At 40.1% G+C, this 22,593-nt stretch overlaps 1 protein-coding gene across 1 annotated transcript in view; it reads right to left on the minus strand.

The window, feature by feature from the left end:
• The window catches only part of LOC100253765 (peptide-N(4)-(N-acetyl-beta-glucosaminyl)asparagine amidase), a 54,474-nt gene extending 33,013 nt beyond the window's left edge, over positions 1-21,461 (minus strand). Inside the window, exons 1-5 of the mRNA XM_002278386.5 lie at positions 21,244-21,461; positions 21,114-21,167; positions 20,850-21,026; positions 20,662-20,760; positions 20,052-20,138 (exon numbers count right to left, since the gene is read on the minus strand). Of these exons, the coding sequence (XP_002278422.1) occupies positions 20,052-20,138; positions 20,662-20,760; positions 20,850-21,026; positions 21,114-21,167; positions 21,244-21,321 (495 nt within the window). The 5' untranslated portion in view covers positions 21,322-21,461. The remainder of the gene's footprint in view (positions 1-20,051; positions 20,139-20,661; positions 20,761-20,849; positions 21,027-21,113; positions 21,168-21,243) is intronic.
• Positions 21,462-22,593: the final 1,132 nt, after the last annotated feature.

The following is a 22,593-nucleotide window of genomic DNA, read 5'->3' on the forward strand; positions in this document are numbered from 1 at the left end:
ATACTCGTGTAATCAGATTAAGATGCACAAAACAGCATTATCAGTTAACATATGCTACATATCCTGAAATTTTTTTATGTTTACATGGTCAAACATGAAATGGTACCATGTTGTATATCTGGATGTAACTCTTGGCAATAGCCAAACTGATAATCGATACATACAGAATAGATTTAAGTTGCCACTGGGAGAAGAAAGGGGTGCTGCAATTAATTCCAAGAAATTGGATGAGTTGAAATTATGGTTCTACCTAGTGTATTTAAGAAATAAAAGCATTAGTTCCATAGAAGGAACATTACTTTTGCAGTTTATCTTGATTTTCTTTGGAGTATTCTGGTCTTGTTTGTTCATTTTTTTAAATCATTTTTTTAATATATTTTGGACAGATATTTCATCCTTCATTATACTTACTAATTCATTTCAATGAGTTATTGTTTCTAAGGTATATTACAAAAATCACCCATCTTTCCCTCATGTCTCAATTTAACCCTAAAACTGTTTTTTTTCCCCTTTGGAAGTAACATCAACCCTAAACTATGCCCAATATCCAATAGGCCCTTTTGTTAGGATTTTCCATCAAAGATGGATGCAGAAATCCATGAGACAAGAAAGCGGACAAATTAGACATATCTAAATATATCATATACAAACTTATCTCAATATCCACATGTTTGTCACATGGGAATCTCCATCAATTTTTGATGGAAAATCCAAATAGAAGAGTCTATTAATCATGCACAGTTTAGAGAAGAAATTGCTTCAAAAAAAAAAGAAGTTCAATATGTATGTGTGTATTGGATTACCCACTATGGAGACTTTTCGCCTTGGAACTTTTGTGAATCAATGGAAATTTATGATACTCGTTTTTATTTTGTGGTGATTTGAGAATTTTATGTATTTGTTTATTGTTAGAGTCAAATCATATATATTGTGGGCCCAAATCCTACAAGCTTAAGTTTTTAAGAAAATTGGTAGTTTAACATAGTATTAGAGCCTCGTTTGGTGGCAATCATATTTACAAACCTTAGTACTATATATTTATATTCACAATTTATTAAGTAAGCCCAAAAGAGGCTGGTTGTGGTTGTTTGCCTGTGGGTCTGTGTGTCTCTCCATATGCAAGTATGGGGCTGCATGTGAGGAGAGGTGTTAAGAGTGCATAAATACATTGTGGGTCAAAATCCTACAAGCTTAAGCTGTTAGAAAAATTAGTACGTTCGACAATTATAATGTGAAGTATACATTGCAATGGTCTTTTCAATTCTAAATCATTGCTTATATGTTGTGATGTTTTTACCATTGGTAAATCAACTTATTAATATGTTTAATAACTTAATATAAGTCATGAAATAGATTAAATATTAACAAACAAATTTATTGTTTAAGATTAATGAAGGTAAATAGTAGTTAAAAATAATAAAGGTAAATATTAGTTAAAATTAATAAGGGTAAATGTGTCAATTTGATGATTTAAAATAAAAAAAATATAAGTGAACTTTGCCAAATAATCTTAATACTTGAAGTATATATTTACTTTAAGTATATATTAATCTTAATACTTAAAGTAAAAATCAAGTAATAAGTTTTAAGTCAATATCTTATGAATGATTTAGCATAAAGTCATTAAAAAATAAGTATTAAATTTTATCAATCACCCTCTTAAATTGCAACATGGGTGAAAATACAAGGCTGATTTCATAATTTACCCTTTTTATTAAAGAACGATACCACAAGAAAAATACTTTGAGAGACTCCATACCTTTCTCCTTTCATGTAACAATACACGCATGTCTAGTCATTATTTTTTTAACTGTGGTTAATTAAATTTAGCACTTATGATTTAACATTAAAGTTTTTGGTACTTTATTTTCAGTTTTATTAAGTGCCACTTAAGTTTTTGTGCTTAGCAAAGCTTGGCTTGGGAAGCTTGTTTAGCAATTCTTCATTTTATTACTCATTAGACACATTTTTTAGCACTAAAGCAAGAAAATGAAGATTGGAAATATACCTCCATATTTAAAAGCATTGCATGTTTTGCATATGAATCTGGTTAGTTAATTATTAGTGGAGTCAATAGCATGAATTTTGTGTTTGAAGAAACCATTGCAAGGCTAAGGTTGCCCTTAAAGCCACATCCTTAACCTTAGCATCGTTCAACAATATTCTAGTCTAATAATAAAACAATGTTTGGTTTCTATTTCTTAAATGGTCATTATAATGATTCCATTTGATATGATATTGTCCGAATGACTTTAATACATATATTACCTGGCTGGCTGGTTGTATAATTGAAATGTGTGTCATCATGGAGGAGCAATCAAATATTTTTTTTCACATTCAATAAAAAGAACATTGTTTTTTGAAGCCTATGAATATGAAAAAATGAAGGAACATCAAGAAGAATCCAAAGAATATCACTAGAACTTAAAAGAAGTCTTCATCCATTCTTACAAAGGAGTTTGAAAGAGAAAGTAAGAAAAATGAGACCATGTATGTGGCCCTAGCCAAAGAAACAAAAAAGGATCCAACCTTGTGTATCACCTCAAGAAGCACATCTTTACTTGTCCAAATTGCTATATGATATTTTAGACGTTGCATCAAATGGTTTAACCAAGGAATTGCCACCGATATAGAGTGTTCAACATCTCATTCATTTGATACCAAGTTCTCAATTACCTAACCTCCAGCATGTTAGATGAATCTATAAAAGCATGTAAATCCAAAAAGGAAAGTTAAGGAGTAGCTTTCAAAGGGGTTTCTGCATGGAAGTCTTATGCCATGTGCTATACCTGCTTTGCTCATGCCTAAAAAGGATAGTAGTTGGTGTATATTTGTTGATAGTCATGCAATAAACAAGATTACAATTAAATACAAGCTTCTAATATCTTGAATTTATGATATATTAGACATGATGGTGAGTTCTACCATCATTTTGAAGATTGATTTGAAATATATGCATACATACATGCATACATATATGTGTACACACACTCACACATCTATATATCATATTGCATCCATTGAACTTCAATGTATCAGAAATATCATTTATTTTACTTGCCATAGTCAAGTTTTTCCAAGTCGGGGAGAGATCATGAACAACAATATTGAAGCAACTTTTGAAGACTTGTGAAAAAAAAAAAAAAAAGGAACAAATATTTTCAGGGACAGTTTAGTAATTTTTTATTGTTAGTATGCATTAGATTAGGAGCCCATTGTATTTGAATCTTTTATTTCATTAGGATTAGTTTTTTCTATCAGATTATTTCATTAGGATTATTTCTTGTTTTGATGTCAAATTTCTATTTATTTTAGCTTTTGAGTTGATTAGAAAAGAAAGTCATTCCTACTAGGAAATCCATTCTTTAATCTTATTAGAAAATCGAAGTCTATGACTTTATAATAAGCTTATGTAGTCTTCAAATTTATTTATGAAGAATTTTTTATAGCTATCAAGTTTCTACAAAAAATGCGTTTGACTTTTCCTCAATGAAATTGCTTAGAAACCCTAAGTGTTCTAGCATAGGAATCTTGATGTGATTGCCACTGAATTTTTTTTTTTTTTTCATTTTTAAACTTCTTGGACTCAGCATCCTATTTTACAAGAAACTTTTATAGTGATGGAAATTTAATAATCTTGCATCATATTAAAACTCTAATTCTTTTTCTAAAATTTCTAAGCCTTCTAAATAATAGAATTAGATGAAAATATAATTTAAAAAAAAATAGAACTAGAGAACAAGGGGTTTAAAAGTATTAGAACAACTTATGCATGGACAAGTGGAAAGGGAGTCGAGCATAAAAAACTAAGCCATCCTTAACAAGACTCTTCTCAGAAAATGGTGTTCTAGATTTGTGTGTGAAAGAAATGCTCTTTGGAAACAAGTGAATGTGGGGAAGTACATGCAAGAAGAAGAGGATCGATGTACTAGAGAAGTGACGGAGACTTATGGAGTGGGTGTGTGGAAGGCAATCAAGGGTGGTTGGGAGGTCTTCAAGGGCAGAACAAGTTTTAAGGTGGGTTTTGGAAGCAGGGTGAAGTTCTAGAAGGATAAGTGTTGTGTGGACACTCCTTTGATGGATACTTACCAAGAGCTCTCTCTATAGCCTCTACTCAAAACGCATGGCTAGCTAATGTATGGGATGAGGGTAGCTAAAGCCCTAGGTTTATAAGACAATTGCATGATTGGGAATTAGAGGTAAAAGTCATTTTCAGGAGGTTGCATGAGCATTCCATTAGTATGAACACCAAAGATAATTTAGTGTGTTTAATTACAAAGAATGACATTTTTTAGTTAAGTCCTTCTATTCCTCTAAAGATAATTTAGTGTGGTTGACTGCAAAGAATGACATCTTTCTATTTAAATCCTTTGATTCCTCTTTATCATATAGGAAGGTGAAGGCATTCCATTTGGCACAATTTGGAATTCTTAGGTGCCATTGAGGGTTAACTTTTTTGCTTAGGAAGCTACTTGGGGCAGGATTCTAACTTTGAATCAGCTCAAAAGGAAGGTGATGTAGGACTTGCCTACAATCAAATAAGTGGGCTAAGTTTTTTATCTTTTAGGGTTTAAGGAGAGGAACAAGGGATAAAGCTTGTGGCAACATAATAAAATAAAATAAAAAGCTAAAAAGAAGGATAGAAACCTTAGAGTTGCACTAAGGCCTTCTAGAATTTTGACCTAGAAAAAAATCGATGGAGTCTCGCCATTGAGAATCACAAAGCATGCAAAAAAATGTAATATCATTAACCATCAATCAATACTTTCGTTTACATCAATTAGAATTATACGCTTCTCTAAGAAATTCAAATTCTACTAGGATTCTAATAACTTATTATGACTCAAATTCTAATTCTTCTATAACCTAGTTATGATTCTAATAATTGACTACTCTTAATTTAACTCCAACACATACTAATCCTAATTTAATTTCAACTAATATTAAGAGGGCATTAAGTAGATTGAGCATGTTTAGTAAAATAACTTAATATCACAACTTAAAGTTAAAAATAACTTCAAGTGCTAAGTCAAAATAGTTAATTTTAATCACAAATCTTTTGTGTCACATTTTGCCCACACTAATGAGAGTATATTTTACAATCGTGGCTCCACATCCATGATTCATTCTTCATTATAAAAATTTCGTAATTATCTTATGTATCTACAATACTTTAAATATGAATATTTAACAAAAAAATTAATTATTTAATATTAATGAAAATTAATGAGGGTAAATATATCAATTTGATGATGTGGGATAAATTTTAAGTTAACTTTACCAAATAACCTTAATATTTAAAATAAAAATTAAGCAATAAATTTTAAGTTAATAACTTAAAAATAATTTAACTTAAAGTCAACTTAAGTTATTAAGTAATAAGTTTTAAGTCTTACTAAACACCCCCTTATTCTCCTTCTTGATATAAATCTTGGAGGTACATCCTCATCAAAAGGGTTCAAAGATCCCAAATAGATGTTACATGTGCAAAGAATAAGAAACAATTGACCATATTCTCCTTCATTGCTCAAAAGCAAGCTTTTTATGTTAGTTGATTTATACTCTTTTTAGTGTGCAGTGGGTGATGCAATCTTCAATTAAAGATGCTCTTTTAAGCTAGCACGGGTTCTTCATAGGAAAGAAAATAAAATAAAAAAAAGGCTTGGAAGGATGCTCCATTATGTTTGTTTTAAGCTATTTGGAGGGAGAAAATAGGATAGCTGTTGGACAAAGCAAATAAACATTTTTTTGATAGGCAAAAGCACAAAGATATATTAGAGAAAGGGAGCTTGAAAGGCAACCCAGAGCATACAAGGAGTATACAAGAGACACCTAAAACAAGCAACAAAAACACAAGCACTCACTGACCCTCAACAAGAACCCAACCAATCCACAAAGATAAACAAAGATAAAGGGCCTACAACTATAGAAGAATTAGCCCAAGATAAGAGATTACAAACAAAAGAGTTTTTCAATCTTTGAGTCGACAAAGCCCCGTTATCAAAGACTATCCTATTTCTTTCCTTCCAAATTGTCCAAAATAAACAGAGAGGAGCTGCCCGCCAAACCTTTCTATGATTCTTGTCCTTAAAAGAGACATACCAACTTAATAGAGTGTCTCTCACCGAAAACGGCATCACCCAATTGACCCCAAAAAGAGAAAGCAAAAGATCCCACAAAATCTTCGTCTTAGAACAATGAACAAGAATATGATTTATCGTTTCCTCTTCAACGCAACACAAGCAACATCTATTGGCTAGAATCCAACCCCTCCTCTTAAGCTGATCTTGAGTAAGGACCTTCTCCTAAGAAGCTTCCCAAGCAAAAAAGCTCACCTTTGAAGGAACATACGGACTCCAAATAATATTACCCGGAAACGATACTGCATAGCTATGATCAAGAGACTTGTAAAGAGATTTTACAGTAAAAATCTCATTTTTCGTCCCTCTCCACAGCATCCTATCCTCCCCATCAGCATCCAACCTCTTCCCTTGAATGGACGATAGGAGTCTCTCCGCCTCCTCCACTTCCCAATCGTTGAAAGGTCTAAGGAAAAGAGGAGTCCACCCTCCCACTTCCCCCATTGGATCCCAATAGTCCGCAACCCACGCATCTTTAGAACCCGCTAAATCAAACAAAGAGGGAAAAGCCTCACAAAGGGGGGTGCTCCCGCACCAAATGTCTTTCCAAAACCTCACCCTTTTACCATCCCCCACCGAGAAAGATACATTATTGAGCAGTAGCAAACCTTCCTTGCTGATTTCCTTCCAAAGCCCGACCCCATGGCCCTCCCTAGCCCCACACGTGCTCCACCCTCCTCTTTCAACCCCATACTTCGTACTAATAATAAGCTTCCAATATGAGTCTCTTTCAACCGCATAACGCCAACTCCATTTGCACAAGAGGGCTCTATTAAGAATGGAGAGATTTCTAATCCCCAATCCACCCATCTTTTTGTGAGTACAAACCACAGCCCACTTAACAAGATGGGGCCTCTTCTCCAACGCTCCCCCTCCCCAAAGAAAGTCCCTTTGTATTTTCTCAAGTCTTAATTTAACCACTCTTGGCATGCGCAATAATGACATAAGGTAAGTTGGCATGCTCGCCAAAGTACTCCGGATAATAGTGAGTCTTCCTCCCTTAGAAATGAATTGCCTCTTCCACAAGGCAAGTTTCTTCCTCATCCGCTCTTCCACTCCGTCCCAAACCTTCACAGACTTATGCGAAGCTCCCAAAGGGAGCCCCAAATAGGTGGAAGGGAGAGATTCCACCTTGCAGCCCAGCTCAGCTGCCAGTAACTCAGCATTCTCCACACAACCCACCGGCAAAATCTCACTTTTGTTCAAATTAATGCGCAGTCCGGAAGTGGCTTCAAACCACATTAATAACCAACTTAGAAAAGCCACTTGCTCTTGGGAGTCATCACAGAAGACCAAAGTATCATCGGCAAACAGCAAGTGCGTGACTTGGATCCCGACACCTTCCCTTCCCCCTATCCTACAGCCTGAAAGAAAGCCCCCTCTCACTGCTCTGTTGATGAGACTACTTAAGGCCTCCATTCCTAAGACGAAAAGGTAAGGAGAGAGTGGATCTCCTTGCCTTAACCCCCTGGAACTCCGGAAAAAACCGGTAGGAGAACCATTGACCAAAACCGAAAACGAGGCAGTGGATATGCACCATCTAATCCACCCAATCCATTTCTCCCCAAAACCCATTCTTTGCATCACTGATAGCAGAAAATCCCAATTAATCCGATCATAGGCCTTCTCTAAGTCCAATTTACACAAGACCCCCCTTTCCTTTCTTTTCAACACGGAGTCTATGACCTCATTAGCAACTAATGCAGCATCAAGAATTTGCCTACCTTCAACAAAGGCATTTTGGGAAGAGGACACCACTTTTCCCACCACCTTTTTCAATCTATTGGCTAAGACCTTAGCGAGCAACTTGTAGAGACCCCCCACCAAATTGATTGGTCTGAAATCACTTAAATCTTCGGCCCCACACTTCTTTGGGATTAAAACTAAGAAAGTGGTGTTCAGGCTTCTTACGAATTTACCCCTCTCATAAAACTCCTTGAAGAAGCCCAAGACCTCATCTTTGACAAAATCCCAACAGAATTGCCAAAATGCAAGGGAAAACCCATCCGGACTAGGGGCCTTGTCCCCATTCAGATCTGAAAGGGCCAAGAACACCTCATCCCCAGAAAAACTCTCCTCCAGCCTGGCTGCCTCTTCATCCCCAATGCTGTCAAACTCAATATTATTGCAGCAAGGGCGCCATCCTCCAGAATCTGATAAAAGGTCCTTAAAGGCCCTCACCACACCCCTTTGGATGTCATGCTCTTCTGAAAGCCAGATCCCATTGATTTTGATTTTTTTCAAACAGTTCCTCCTTCTGTTCGAATTTGCCATCTTGTGGAAGAATCCCGTGTTCTTATCACCTTCCTTCAGCCAAATTTCTCTCGATTTTTGTCTCCATGAAGTCTCCTCCATTAGAGCCCATTTCTTAAATTCCTCCCTAGCCTCCTTTCTCGCTTCTAGCTCCTGCTCATTTAAAGCTCTAAATTGCTCCTGATTATCCCAGTAGGATACTTTATCCAGAGCCAGCCCTTTGTTCACCCCCACTTTGCCAAAGACTTCCGAGTTCCATTCCTTCAGCTTAATTTTCAGAGCCTTCAGTTTTTCTGTCAAGATGAAACTATAGGACCCACTATAACTAAATCCTTGCCACCAGCCCTTCAACAACTCCTTGAACCCCTCCTCCTTCAACCACATATTCTCGAACCGAAATGGAATTGGACCTCTCCTCGTCCCACCCCCATCTAACAGGATTGGGAAGTGATCGGATACCGGTCTTGGGAGAGAACACTGAGACGCCCCACTGAAGTGATTCTCCCAATCCTCCGAAATCAGAAAGCGGTCCAGTCTGGACCTTGAAAGACCATTCAGCCCTCCACTCCACGTGAATAACCCCCCATGGAGAGGCAAATCTTTTAAAGCCAACTCCTCAATCACCTCCGAAAATCTTCTCATAGAACCAGTCAGTCTTCCTTCTCTACTGCGCTCGCTAGGAAATCTGATCACGTTAAAATCCCCACCAATGCACCAAGGGTCAGACCACAACCCTCGAATGGCTCCTAGCTCTTCCCAAAACAACTCTCTATGCCGTTTTATAGTGGGTCCATATACTCCCGTGAAAGTCCACAAGAAGCCATCTTCACAATTTTTAAAGCGACAGGAAACTGAGAAAAGGCCCACCTCCATGCCCATTAACTCCAGGACCCTGTTATCCCAAAACACTACTACCTCACCGGCTGCTCCCCTTGCACTCATAGCACCCCAACCTAAAAATCTTCCCAATCCAAGACTGTGGACAATCCCTCTGGATATATCTTGAATTTTGGTCTCCTGTAGACACACCAAATCCGCTCTTTGCGACCTGATCAAAGCCTTAATAACTTTCCTTTTATCCCTATCATTGGCCCCTCTTATATTCCAAGATATGATCTTTATCTTCATCTAAGGTTCGAGATTCTGTCCCCACCATCTCTAACCAGAGATTTCTCCTTCCTCGCCCCTTTGTAATTGATGGACCACTCTAATTTCTTCAACTCACGATCAAACTTAGTGGACCCCGAAATGTCTTTCTTAATGTTCTGCTCCCTTCTTCTCTTGTTCCTTAGAAGCAAGTTCAGAATTTCACCTTCAAACCCTTCCGTCGAAAAGCCCAGGAACTTGCTAAATCTCGCCAGGCAACTATCATCCCATCGACATCCTCTTCCTTCCAAGTCTTGTAATAATATCTCGAACTCATCCCCCCTTCCTTCATCACCCGAGGGTCTCTCCCCCCCAGGGCCCATCTCCCCGTTGCAGCCATCTGCCAGAATAATGCTAAGAGGGAGCTGCTCCTCTCCCTCAATCTCCGAAATCAAGCCCGACGAGACTCCCTCATTAGTCCCCGCCCGATCGATCCCAGAAGAAAGAGAAGAAGGAGAAATTTCCCGACCCCCCACAGAAGGTAATCCGACATACCTGGAGGCTTCATCACGCAGCGCTTGATCAGTCATTTTCGGCACTGCAAAGGCAACCGACTGCGACTCAGCTCTCAAATTGTCGACGATGGGGTCCTCCACTATAAAAGCTCGCCTCTCCGAGCTAAATAACTGAGCCAAAGGGCGAGAGGCCGACGGTGCTTCCCCACGGACAAGAGAGTCAGCATCTCCTGATCCTTTCTCCACGCCTGGTGATTGTGCCCTAGCTCGAGGACTCAAGAATCCTTCCCCCTTTAAATCTCCTCCTTCCGCTGCATCAGGCCCTACAGACCCAAAGCCCTCACCTTTCTCCCCGTAAGAGACATTGGGCCTTAAGTCACAGCCCAAATCCTCCTGGGTTCCTTTAAAAGACCCCTGCCTTAACCCACTTAATTGAGGAAGGCCCAGCGACACCCCATGGGCTGGCCCTTTTGGCCCGATACTTGGCCCAAGAGCTGGGCTTTCCAGCTTATTCAAAAAGAACCCGTCTCCCTCTCTGACCTGTCCATCAGCTGACCCTACTCTGCCCTCCACTGCATCCCCTGCCACATAGAGCACATCGGGACAGAGAGTAGAATCGCCTTCACAAGCTGACACGGCACTCTCTCCCTGCTGCAGCCTCAACTGCTCCACCTTCTCCCTTTGACTTCCACGACCAAGTTCACGAACAGTTCCACCAGCCTCTTCTCCTACCCTTGAGCTACCTTCCCCGCTGAAGCTTCCCGCCGGCACCACCTGCGTGAACCAGGGAGAAGACTCCCACCAAAGTTGAAGGGAATAACAACCCGACCCCACAACAATATGGGCAGTGCTGGGCATCTCCCTGTCCACGCACCTCACCAGTAACCGAGCCCATTGCATCTCATTCAAAGATGATTTATCCGCAGCTATGAATCCTCCGCATTCATCTCCAATTCTTTTAAACACCTCCGAGCTTCTTAAGTGAAGAGGGAGTCCAATCACCCTTACCCAAACATCTTTTGTCGTGGGCTCCTTGCGAAGACACCCCACCTCAGGGTTCCATCTCTCCAAAACTAAAACATTCTCCTTGAAGATTCTCATACCTCTGGCTAAAACACACTCAGCCTCGTCTGGTATCTCGAAGTCAAATAGCAATAATCCTCTGCCTAGCGTGGCCACCCTCAGATTCCCCTTCAAAGCCCAATGCTTCGGTGCCCAGCTTCTAACGTACTCCATCTCAGGGCAAAGAGCTGAACTAGGACCCCACCAGCCTACCAGACACTGACTCATTTGTTCTATTCTTCCACGCACTTCTCCTTCCCCCACCTCTATCCAAACTGAATGGCCTACCCTTCCCGGGCTTTTCCTTACAGCATCAGCATATGTTTTCAGCTCCACCCCTTTCTCCCTCCATTGGACCTTCGAACCCTCTTTCGATCTCAACAAGTCCTCTGACCCTTTAGGACCCTGCAAGCCACCTGAGGGGATCACACCAAGAGCTCTCAACCTCTCAGCCAAGGAGTTCCAACCAAAAGACTGACCCTTTCCCTCAGGGACAATAATGCTATACTTTTTTGAATCAATGTCGCGAACTGAGCAGAAAATGAACCTTCCTGCCCCATTCGAACAGCGCTCCAACCTATACTTTCTATTCCCCTCCTCCCAGCCAGTAGCCCAAACACTATTGTTTACCTCTCTACAGCAAACTTCCACTCCATCAAGTAAACATCTTAAGCTAGCCTCCCCGAATCTAATCCATGAGGAGACCTCTTTGCTTCTCTCCCAAATGCAACCTCTCAGCTTGCCTCCCCACTCATCAATCAAGATTTCGAAGGATTTGGCCTCCACCACGAAACAACTTCTTCCTCCCCTTGACCCACCAGCTTCACCCCTTGCTCTCATCACAGGAAACTTCCTCCACATCCTGTTAGGTAGGCCCTTTAAACTTTTTGTCCATTTTATCTATCAACAAGAACATTTCTACAAAGCAAATAAACATTCTTTTTTGTATATCTTTTTGGAATGAGTTAAAGTATCTATAAGGGATTGTTCCTCATCTATGGTGGACTCTGTGAATTGGTTAGGCTCTAAGTAAGGTGCAGTTCCTTTCTTTGTGTCTTCGCGCCCTTTTTGAGCCTTTTGGCTTCTTTGTATATATTTTTTTTTGATAGACAAAAAGAAAAATAAATTAAAACATGTCAAAACAAGGGGCGCTCCCTACGTACACAGGCAGTATACAAAGAAAGCCAAAACAAGGCAACAAAAGAAAGAAAAAAACCTAGAGAGGAAAAAGTTAACCAACAAGCCAATCACCTAAAAAATTCAGAAAATAGAGAGAGTCCAAGTCCAAAAACTGTTGAGACCACTCAAGAAGAGACCGAAAAAAGAGGTTCCTCAAGCAAGTATCTGACATCTCTTCCTCTTGGAACGTTCTTCGGTTTCGCTCTCCCCAAATACACCAAAAAAGACAAATAGGCCCCAATCTCCAAATTGCTCTCGTTTTCTTCCCTAGCCCCTTAACTTTCCATTCTAGAAGCAGATTTCTCACTGAAGCCGGGAACACCCACACCACCCCAAAAGAAGAAAGCAACAAAGTCCAAAGCTCCCTTTTCTTACCACAATGAATTAGGATGTGGTCTGCCGATTCCTCATGCTCTTTACAAAGATTGCACCTATTAACCATGGACCAACCCCTCCTCATTAACATATCTACAGTAGAAATTTTACCCCAAACTGCTTCCCATGCAAAAAAACGAGTTCTAAAAGGGCATACGAACCCCAAACCTCTTTGGCTGGAAATAAGGGGCTATTCTCATCCTTTAAAGACCTATAATAAGATTTAACATTAAACTTTCCCCTCCTCTCTATCTTCCAAAATAAAGAATCATCCCCTTCTTGAACCTTTACTGCAGAAATATGATCCAAAAAACGAGTCACCTCCTCCAATTCCCAATCTTGGAAGGATCTTCTAAAGTGCACCTTCCAACCCCCGCTTCCACCTCCTTGTCTCCCCCAAAGATGTTGCCACTACAACAGAATTATGGGTTGCAATTCTAAACAGCAAAGGGAAAATATCCTTCAGCTTAGAATCTCCTACCCAAATGTCCCATCAAAATCTCGTGCGTCTACCCTTTCCAATACGAATACTAGTTCTAAGAAGGAACTCCTCCCAACCCTTTCTAATGTATCTCCAAAGGCCCATCCCATAAGACACCCTCACCTCTCTAGTGGTCCAACCCCCTTTCTCCTCTCCAAATTTACCAACAATGACTTTCCTCCAAAAACTCTCCCTCTCTAGAGGAAATCTCCAAAGCCATTTTCCTAGCAAAACATGACTGAAAACCTTCAAGTGCCTTAACCCCAACCCTCCATGCCTCTTATCTTTGCAAATAACCGCCCATCTTACCAAGTGGATCTTCCTTCTCTCCTCAAAATCTCCCCACAAAAACTCCCTTTGAATTTTCTCCAATCTAAGTCTCACTTTCCTTGGGATTACAAAAAGCGACATAAAATAGATGGGGAGATTTGAGAGAGTGCTCTTAATGAGGGTAAGTCGACCTCCCTTAGAAAGATATTGTTTTTTCCACGTAGCCAATTTCCTCTTGAATCTTTCCTCTACAACATCCCAAACTCTACATGAATTATGAGGAGCTCCAAGAGGTAAACCTAGATAAGTAGTAAGGAGATTCCCTACTTTACACCCAAAAACCGCAGCTACTCTGTCCACATCCTCCACTCCCCCAACTAGAATAATTTTACTTTTTTGCATGTTTATTTTTAGGCCTAATACCACTTCAAAACAACTAACAACCCATTTCCAAAAATCCAATTGGTCCTTGTTATCCTCGCAAAAAAGAAGAGTGTCATCTGCAAATAACAAATGGGAAATTGAAACCCCTTCTCCACGTCTCCCCATTACCTTGAAACCCTTAATGAAACCTTTCTCCTCAGCTCTTGATATTAAACTGCTAAAAGCTTCCATAATTAGCACAAACAGATAAGGTGAGAGTGGGTTTCCCTGCCTTAGGCCTCTAAACGTTGAGAAGAACTCTATGGGAGTGCCATTCACTAAAACTGCCATTCTCACTATTGAAATGCAGAATAAAATCCAGTTCGCCACTTGGGTCCAAAACCCATTTTCTCTAAAACTAACAGAAGGAACCTCCAGTTTACGTGATCGTAAGCCTTTTCAATGTCCAATTTACACACTAAACTTGCACCGGCGCTTCATTTCCTTGAGTCAATCGCTTCATTAGCTACCAAAACTGCATCCAAAATCTGCCTACCTCCCACAAACGCATTCTGACTGTACAAAACCACTTTTCCCATCACTTTTTTCAGCTTATTTGCTAGGATTTTAGTAATAATTTTATAAAGACTCCCCACAAGACTGATGGGCCTAAAATCCTGCACGTCACTAGCCCCTCTTTCTTCGGGATAAGCACTAAGAAGGTTGCATTAAGGCTTCAAAAAATAGCGTTCTGCGAATGGAGCTCCTCAAACACCTGCATCACTTCCCTCCCAACTATAGGCCAAAAAAAATTCCAGAACGCCAACGTAAAACCATCCGGCCCTGGTTCCTTATCTCTCCCTAAATCTGAGAGAGCTTTGGAAACCTCCTCCTCCAAAAATGGCCCCTCCAAAGTCTCATTATCCAATGAGTCAAGAGTTCTAAAAAGACCTGACTCCACAGCAAGTCTTCTCACTAGAGATTCTTCAAACAAGGATTTAAAGTAGGATCCAATCCCTTCTTTAAGCTCCTCATCTTTATCCAGCCGAACACTCCTAACTGTCAGGCTATTGATAAAATTTCCCCTTCTCCTTGCATTAGCCATACGGTGAAAGAACTTGGTATTGCTATCCCCCTCCTTCAATCAAAGAGCCATTGACTTTTGCCTCCAAGATATTTCTTCAATGATGGCACAATGACTAAATTCATCTCTGGCTATCCACTGACTACTCCTATCTTCCTCAGATAGAGATCCAAGCCTTTCTAAGCTATCCCAATAGTTTAACTTCTCCAAGGTTGCATCCTTCCTAGCTGACACATTGCCAAGGATCCCTTTATTCCACATCTTCAAGTCGTATTTCAAAGCCTGTAGCTTCTTCACAAGCACAAAACTGGGTTTCCCCCTAAAATTGTAAGACTGCCACCATTCTTTAATCTTATCCATAAAACCGTCCACCCACCCTTAGCCACATGTTTTCAAATCCAAACGGGTTTTTACCTGTTCTTATCCCACCACTGTCTAACAAAATCAGGTAATGGTCATAAACAGGTCTTGGAAGAAGAATTTGCATTGCCCCCGACACAAGGTCCTCCCAGCCTCCTGAAAACAAAAAGCGGTCTAACCGAGTCTTTAAGGAACCTCCTTCCCCTCCACTCCAAGTGAATGCTCCATCTCCCAATGGTGGGCCTACTAATTCAAACTCGTCAATAAAGCCTGAAAACTCTCTCATCGCGGTTGACATCTGCTTGCCATTGCTTGTTTCAACTGGAAACCGCACCACGTTAAAGTCCTCTGCTATACACCAAGGTTCATTCCAAAGCCCCTTAACAGCGGCTAGCTCCTCCCACAACTCCTTTCTCTTCCTTCCTTTGAGCGGGCCATATGACCTAGAGAAAACCCAAACAAAACCCTCCTCGCAATTTCTAAAGCGGCATGAAATAGAAAAAGAACCCACTTCGACCTCCAACCCTTCCAAAACTCTCTTATCCCACAGAACTAGCACCCCACCCGTCGTACCCCTTGCATCTAAAGACACCCAACCCAAGTTCCTACCAATCCCTAAACTTCTAACAATCCTATCAAACATTTCCTTCATTTTTGTCTTTTGAAAACAAACCAAATCTGGCTTATGTTTTCTCACCATCAACTTAATGACCATCCTTTTATCTGGGTCATGCATGCCTCTAACATTCCAGGACAATATCCTAAGCTTCATAAGGGACCACAACAATTTGCCTTCCCAACTCCCCTTCCTCTGCCACTCTTCCAGCCAATCCATCATAATTAATAGTGTTGACGAGCTTCTTCAACTCTCTATCCTTCCTTGAAGCCAGCAAAGTTCCCCTTTTGCTCTCATTAGGCTTACTAATAAAACATCTCCTATTCTCAATCTCCTTAAGAATTCTCAAAATATCCTCTTCGAAACCTTCAATCGAAACCCTCATAGACTTACAGAACCAAAGGAATTTCTTGTTCACCCAAGGGGATTTGTCCTTTTCCACTTCTCCTGCTACAGTGATATGAAGATGTGGCGTATCCTCCTTTGATGAAACAGGAAAATCGTGCAACATGGGAACCTCATTATCTCAAGACCTAAGGGTTACCGCCTCATCCCCTCCCTCTAGGCGGCTGGCCCCATCATTACCTGGCAGGGTGAAGGAGCATCCATCCTTGAGAACCATACAAAGCGGCAACTCAGGCTCCAAAGGGTTTTTCAGATGTCCCCTCAGACTTCCTTGTCCGCGAGTACCCCACAAAATCCCCCAGCCCCGAAAGAGAAGGAGAAGAAAGGCTAGAAGATTCCCCGGATACCCCCCCCAAGAGCAAGAGAACACGAGATGGGGAACATACCTAAGAGGTAACTCTTTAAAAGCGAACGGCTAAGGCATTGGTCCAACGGGGACGCCTCCTACTTTGAAATCTCCCCAACAGAAACTGGCTTCGGGATCTCCGACTTGAACTCCCCAGACTCAGAAAAATGGAGCCCTAGGAGAGAAGCTTGCGCCAACCCCTTTTTAAGCCCTTTTTTTCTATTGGGCCTAATAGAAAAACCCAACACCCCACCTTATTAGAGAAGCCCAACCCCACTTTCTTAAATGAAAACTTGGCCCGATGGAGACTGGGCTTCCGAGTGCTAGTAGGCCCTCCCAACGGGTCCCTAGACACCGGCTCGACCTACTTGGAAATTTGGCTACCCTGTCCACCCTCAAGACCCCTTCCACCACCAAAAAACTTCTTTCCATCCAACCTTACAAATTCAGACATCCCACTTTTTGTCACATCAGAAGTCTCTTTCACCAAACTGGCTTCCTCTTGCAGAGAAACAAGACCTTCATAGTCTTTTTGCCTAGCTTTTTCCTCGAGAATCCGTAACTCCAAACCATTTACCCTAACACCTACGCTTGCAGCAAGAGTTCCTTCTCCACAGAGCTCCCTTTCCATGTGCACCATAGCACGTGACGCGCACCATAGCACATGACGCGCACCATAGCACGTGACGCGCACCACAGTACGTGATGCGCACCCCCCTTCTTCCTGCTAGAAGGGAACCTTGCTCACTGGTTCAACTCCCCTTTGAGGCTTTAGATCAGTCGCCACCTGAAGGGCCGAGAACCACACCGAATCCTCCCACCACAACGGGATAGAGAACGAAGCAAACTCAGCTATCCCCTCTAACCTTCCAGGCACCTCCTTTCCATTATTTTTAACTAGGATTCTAGCCCCCTTCCTGTAACAGGGCTCTTTGGTCTCCTCATCCACAACTACAAAACCCCCACAAGCATCCCCCACCTTTTTAAAGAACTCCATACTCCAGAACTATAAAGGCAATCCTGGGATTCTCACCCAGGATACATCCCTCTGGAACTCCATCCTAGAACACCCCATAGTTGGAGCCCACCAGTCTAGGGATAATCGGACACCATTGAGAAAGTGAATCCCCTCCTCCAACACTTTTTGAGCAACACTCGCAGTAGAAAATTCAAACAGAAACAAAGAGCCTCTTAAAGCAACAACGCTCACTTGACCGCAGACACTCCAATGGGAGTTTGCCCAAATCTCCACCACCCTTAAGTCAGGAGCTACCTCGTCCTCAATATCCCATCTGCCCACCAAAAATTGGCTAAGATCTTTCAACTTCGAAGTATAAGCCTCATTCCCAACTTCAACCCAAACTTCCTCACTCCTCTTTTTTGCCTTGCTCTTGGTTGCATCTACAAAGCTTAAGTTGGGTTAACAAGAGAAGGTCCATGCCCTCTACCATAGGTATAAGAGACCTCTGCTCCAATCTTAGAGTCACCTCCAATTTTAGCTAACTCCCTTAACTTTCGTCTCATGAAGTCCCAACCCAAAAGGTCAAAACCCTTTGGGATAATAATGAAATATCTCCTATCATCCTCTGAAAGGATAGAAATCAAAAGGTAACGTCCAGCTTCATTTTGACGCATTTCTATCCTGAACCTCCTACCTCGATCATTCATGTCTCCCTTGAATAGCTTCTTCCCTCTCCATTTGCAGCAAACTTCCAACGACTTCAGAATCCAACCCACTACCCCTCTACTCACTTTGATCCACCTTCGGAAACCTTTGCCTTTCTCCACTATCTGCACCTCACCTCTACTCTTTGTCCAATCAATCCACAACTCAAAGGATTTGGAGTCAATGAGGAAGAAGCATGAGCTTTCCCCCATGTGTGATGAGAAGATGATGACTCTCTTAAAGATGATGACAACTCTTCCAATCAAAAAGATGATGACAACTCAAAAGCCCATTTCAGTCATCTTGGGTAATGACACCTCTTTGTCTTGGCTTCTTTGTATATATAGTGTATACTTACCCGTGTTTTCTTCTATTGATAATGCAATCATTATTTACCTACAAAAAAAAGCCTAGAACTTACAACTAGACACATGGCACATGACTAAATATCTACATGTCATGCGCATAAATGGACTAACCATGATTAAAACTTTTTTTGCCCTTTGGGATAGGTTAATAAAATATTATAGAAGAGCACCTAACAAAGAAGGGGCATCCAAATACACAAGAAGCATACAAAGTGCACTACAAGGTTGCACAAAAAAGAAAAATGCAATGAGCTAGAAGGCAAACTATCTCATACCAAAACAGTCAATCAAATCTAAGAAAGACGGCTTAGACCCCTCCCTCCCAACTCTCTTTCCCCAAAAGAAAAAAGTTTTATGGAAGTTATCTCGAATACTAATTCCAACTGCTCCACACCTTGGAATATCCATCTATTTCTCTCCTAAAAAAATCAAAGTAAGCATGAAAAAGTGCTAGTCACCACATCTTTCTTGCATCTCTTTCCCACAAACAGGAGAACCCACCTCACGCCAAAGAAAGAGAGTAATAAAACCATAGTCTACAATCTACTCATAATGATTGAGGATGTGATTGGTTGTCTCCTCCTCCTTTTTACACATAAAACATCCATTCACTGGAGGTTACCTTGTAGTTATAAGTTGATCAATGACAAGAATCATTCCCCATGTAGCCTCCCACACAAAGAAGCACAATTTTAAAGGAGCAATTGAAGCCCAAATCTCTAGTAAGGAAAGAGCATAGTGAAACATAAAAGAACATCACAAAGAAAATACCCTTCTTAGTTGCCCACCATGCCCACCTATTTTCATAATTATGCCTAGTAATATAAGGAAGAATAAGGTACAAAAAGGACTCCACAAATGTCAACTCCCAATCCTGAAAGTTATTTCTAAATCTAGGCAACCAATGACCAAGGTTCTTTTATTATATTGCTCTTTATTCATAAAAAAAATGACCAAGGTTCCCTTCTTCCACCTATAAATCCTCAACCCAAGCATACAAAGATCAAAATCTTCTTTAAAAGAGAATTGCCTTAAAAATTAGTGAAATGTTTGAAATTGATCACATTTAATAACAATGACCATTCATCAAATGGCCCAATTGGACTGGATTTGACACACTAAGTTTAGAAACTAAAAAAAAAAAATGAAGAACAAAGTGCAACTAAAGAACTTCTCAAAGTAAGGATAACTTGAATGGCGAAATTGAGCAAGGGATTACATAAAAATAGATACCCAAAAGAAAGAGCCATTTTTTAGAATTGCAATATAAAGAAAAAAAAAACTACATTTGTTTCTAGCATATACTTCAGCTTGACCTCATGTTTGCTTTTAGATCACAGCCAATCAAATGTATTTTTCTTTGTGTATAAAACTACACCAATACTTATCCTTAAATTATGCATAATTATATTGTCCAATGAATATTTATATGAATAAAATATTAAAAAACACGAGAGAAAAAAAAAAGAAAATAGTTCCAACCTTAGCTAAAGAAACCAATGCTTTCTCCTCAAGCTCAAGCACAGGAACTGTTTTCCTAGCTGCCTCCTGGCGCTTTGGATCTTCATACTAGACCAAGAGCATGTCAAGTTATCACGTTTATTTATTTTCTAAAATAAAAACATAGTGCTCCATTTTTTTTACTAAGGAAACATGAAAATAAGTAACTACTTTGAATATTAACAAAGAAAATCAAAAGTTCCCACTCAATTTAGGTAAAACAAAATGGCAGAAAACATGAACAATAAAAAACTCAATTTTAGCGCATCCTCAACAAACAAAAAAACAAAAAAAAATACCAAAATAAAATAGAAGAAAAGAAAAAATGATTTCAATATGTCAAATGGCAGTGCATTCCCAAAACCATTCTTGCAATAATCACCTCAGCTTTATAGTGCGTAAAGTATTAAAAAGGTATTAAAATTGCCACCAATTTGTTTCCGAAAGATAGGCAAAACACGTTACAAATGTTTGATTTTCCTTTTTCCTGTTTTCTCGGGAACCAAACAGAGAGCAAAGAAAATTTTAATCAAAAAAAGAAAAAAGAAAAAAAAAATGAACGAAAAGGAGCAGATAATCATATTAGAATTACCATGAGAACCTGCTCCACATAAGGCCGTATTTTCCTCTTCATTTCGGCCCCATTATCATAGGCAATATATTGCTGAAACATCAGTGCCTCCTCTTCTGCCTAACAATAAAAAACACTCCCAAAAGTCAAAATCAAAACAAAAACATAATCAACCAATTACTCAAAATTCATAAAATTGCACAAGAGACCTGTAACATCCGAGCCAATTCCTCATCGGATTGCGCTATACCAGAGCTGCAAGTCACACCAGAATTCCCCAATTTCTCCTCCCCCTCTTCGCTGAGAGATACCAAAAGAAGCTTCTCCGAAATTGTGATGAGATCGGAGTCATCCGACACCGCCCGATCACCATCTCCTCCGATGATCTTCACACCACCAAAAATGTCAAAAATAAAAAATTGGATCATCAAATTCATAAAATGTAATAGTTACAGGAAGAGATTGTGGAATGCCTTCTGTTCATCGGGAGGAATATTGGTGAGAGAGAAGAGCTGGAATTTGAAAACCTGGAAACGGGAAGGTGTTAGAGAGATTTGGTGGGTGCGGGTGTTTTAGAGAAAGGAGAGAGTTTGAGAGAGGAACTTCGAAGCCGTCGTCGGTGTCGTAGTCAACGTGGAAGTCGGAGTCGTTGTGGCTAACGATGAACTTCCGAGCCACCATGTCGGTGTGTCTCGCCGGCGGGAACGTGGCGCGGACCACACTACACGTTGAGAGAATGTCTGAAAAAAGTACGGTTAGCTGGATTAGAAAGGAACGAATACAGCATCGAGTCTTGACTTCGTGTCACCGTAAGTCGTTCGGTCCTAATCGGGTCGGGTCTATTATTGATTCAAATAGACCCGAATTTGGCCAAGTAAAATTTAAAAAACAGTTTTCTTTTGGGAGTATTGTGTTTTGGGTCCAGCTGAGCCCAAAAATTAACATTTGGTCCATAAATATTACAAAATTAATAGAAAGGCTATGAGATATTAACTGACCAATATACCCTTCAATATTTCCAAGTCAGATGATTGTAAATTAAAATAAATTTCATAGGTGTTAAACTTGAAATGTCATGTCATCTTATTAAAAAATTTGAAATAAAAGGCAAAAAGGGTCACCACCCTCCTCCTCCTTTCTCTCCCTCCGTAAACACCATGGTCAAAGACGAAGCCAACTGTGAATGTCCCCCAATCGGTTTCTTCAGAAGCCAAGGATTATGAGCAACTCAGAAAAGCCTTTGAATGTATTTTATCATCATCATTCCCAAATTGAAATGAGGGTGGGTGTGAATTATTTTTTCTCACATTTTGATTTGATCATGTTGGTTCCTTTGATGATGTGGTGGATGTTTGTTTATTTGATTAATACAAGGTTTGAGGAAAGACATCTGTTTTGATCTCGTGTTGGGGTGTTCTTAAAAAATTTTGAACTTAATAACAGAGTGTTTTTGGGTGCAGGGTGGGGTATAAATGAGGCTTTGATCATATTCATCTTGGCTCATAGGAATGAAGTACAACCTAAGTAAATTGAAGAAACTTACAATTAATCTTTTGGAAAAAATCTCCTAAAAAATGGCATTTCACCTGTTTGACAATTCTTCACTTTATAATCTGGTTGTTGGGTTTATAGTCTAGAGAATAAATGGGTATGGTGCAGAAGATGAGCTGTGGGGATTAGTTAGTGCACTTATGATGAATAGGAAACTAAATTGGGTTTCATTTTCCCCATTTTCACTAAGTTATGACATTGAGAAGTGGTTAACCGGCCCATATGCACTCGTTAAGTTGTACCTAGGTCGAATTCCTGCAACTGTACAAGGCATTTACACTAAGTGTACAAGACCAATGTACTAAATGTACAAGGGTGTACAAGGGTGTGCATCTTAAGGGATTTCAAGTGATTTTAAAGAACTTACCCATTTACTTTTTCCAATCGTGGGGGACATTCCTC

This window comes from Vitis vinifera, chromosome 14 (assembly GCF_030704535.1).
Source record: "Vitis vinifera cultivar Pinot Noir 40024 chromosome 14, ASM3070453v1".
Lineage (NCBI taxonomy): Eukaryota > Viridiplantae > Streptophyta > Magnoliopsida > Vitales > Vitaceae > Vitis > Vitis vinifera.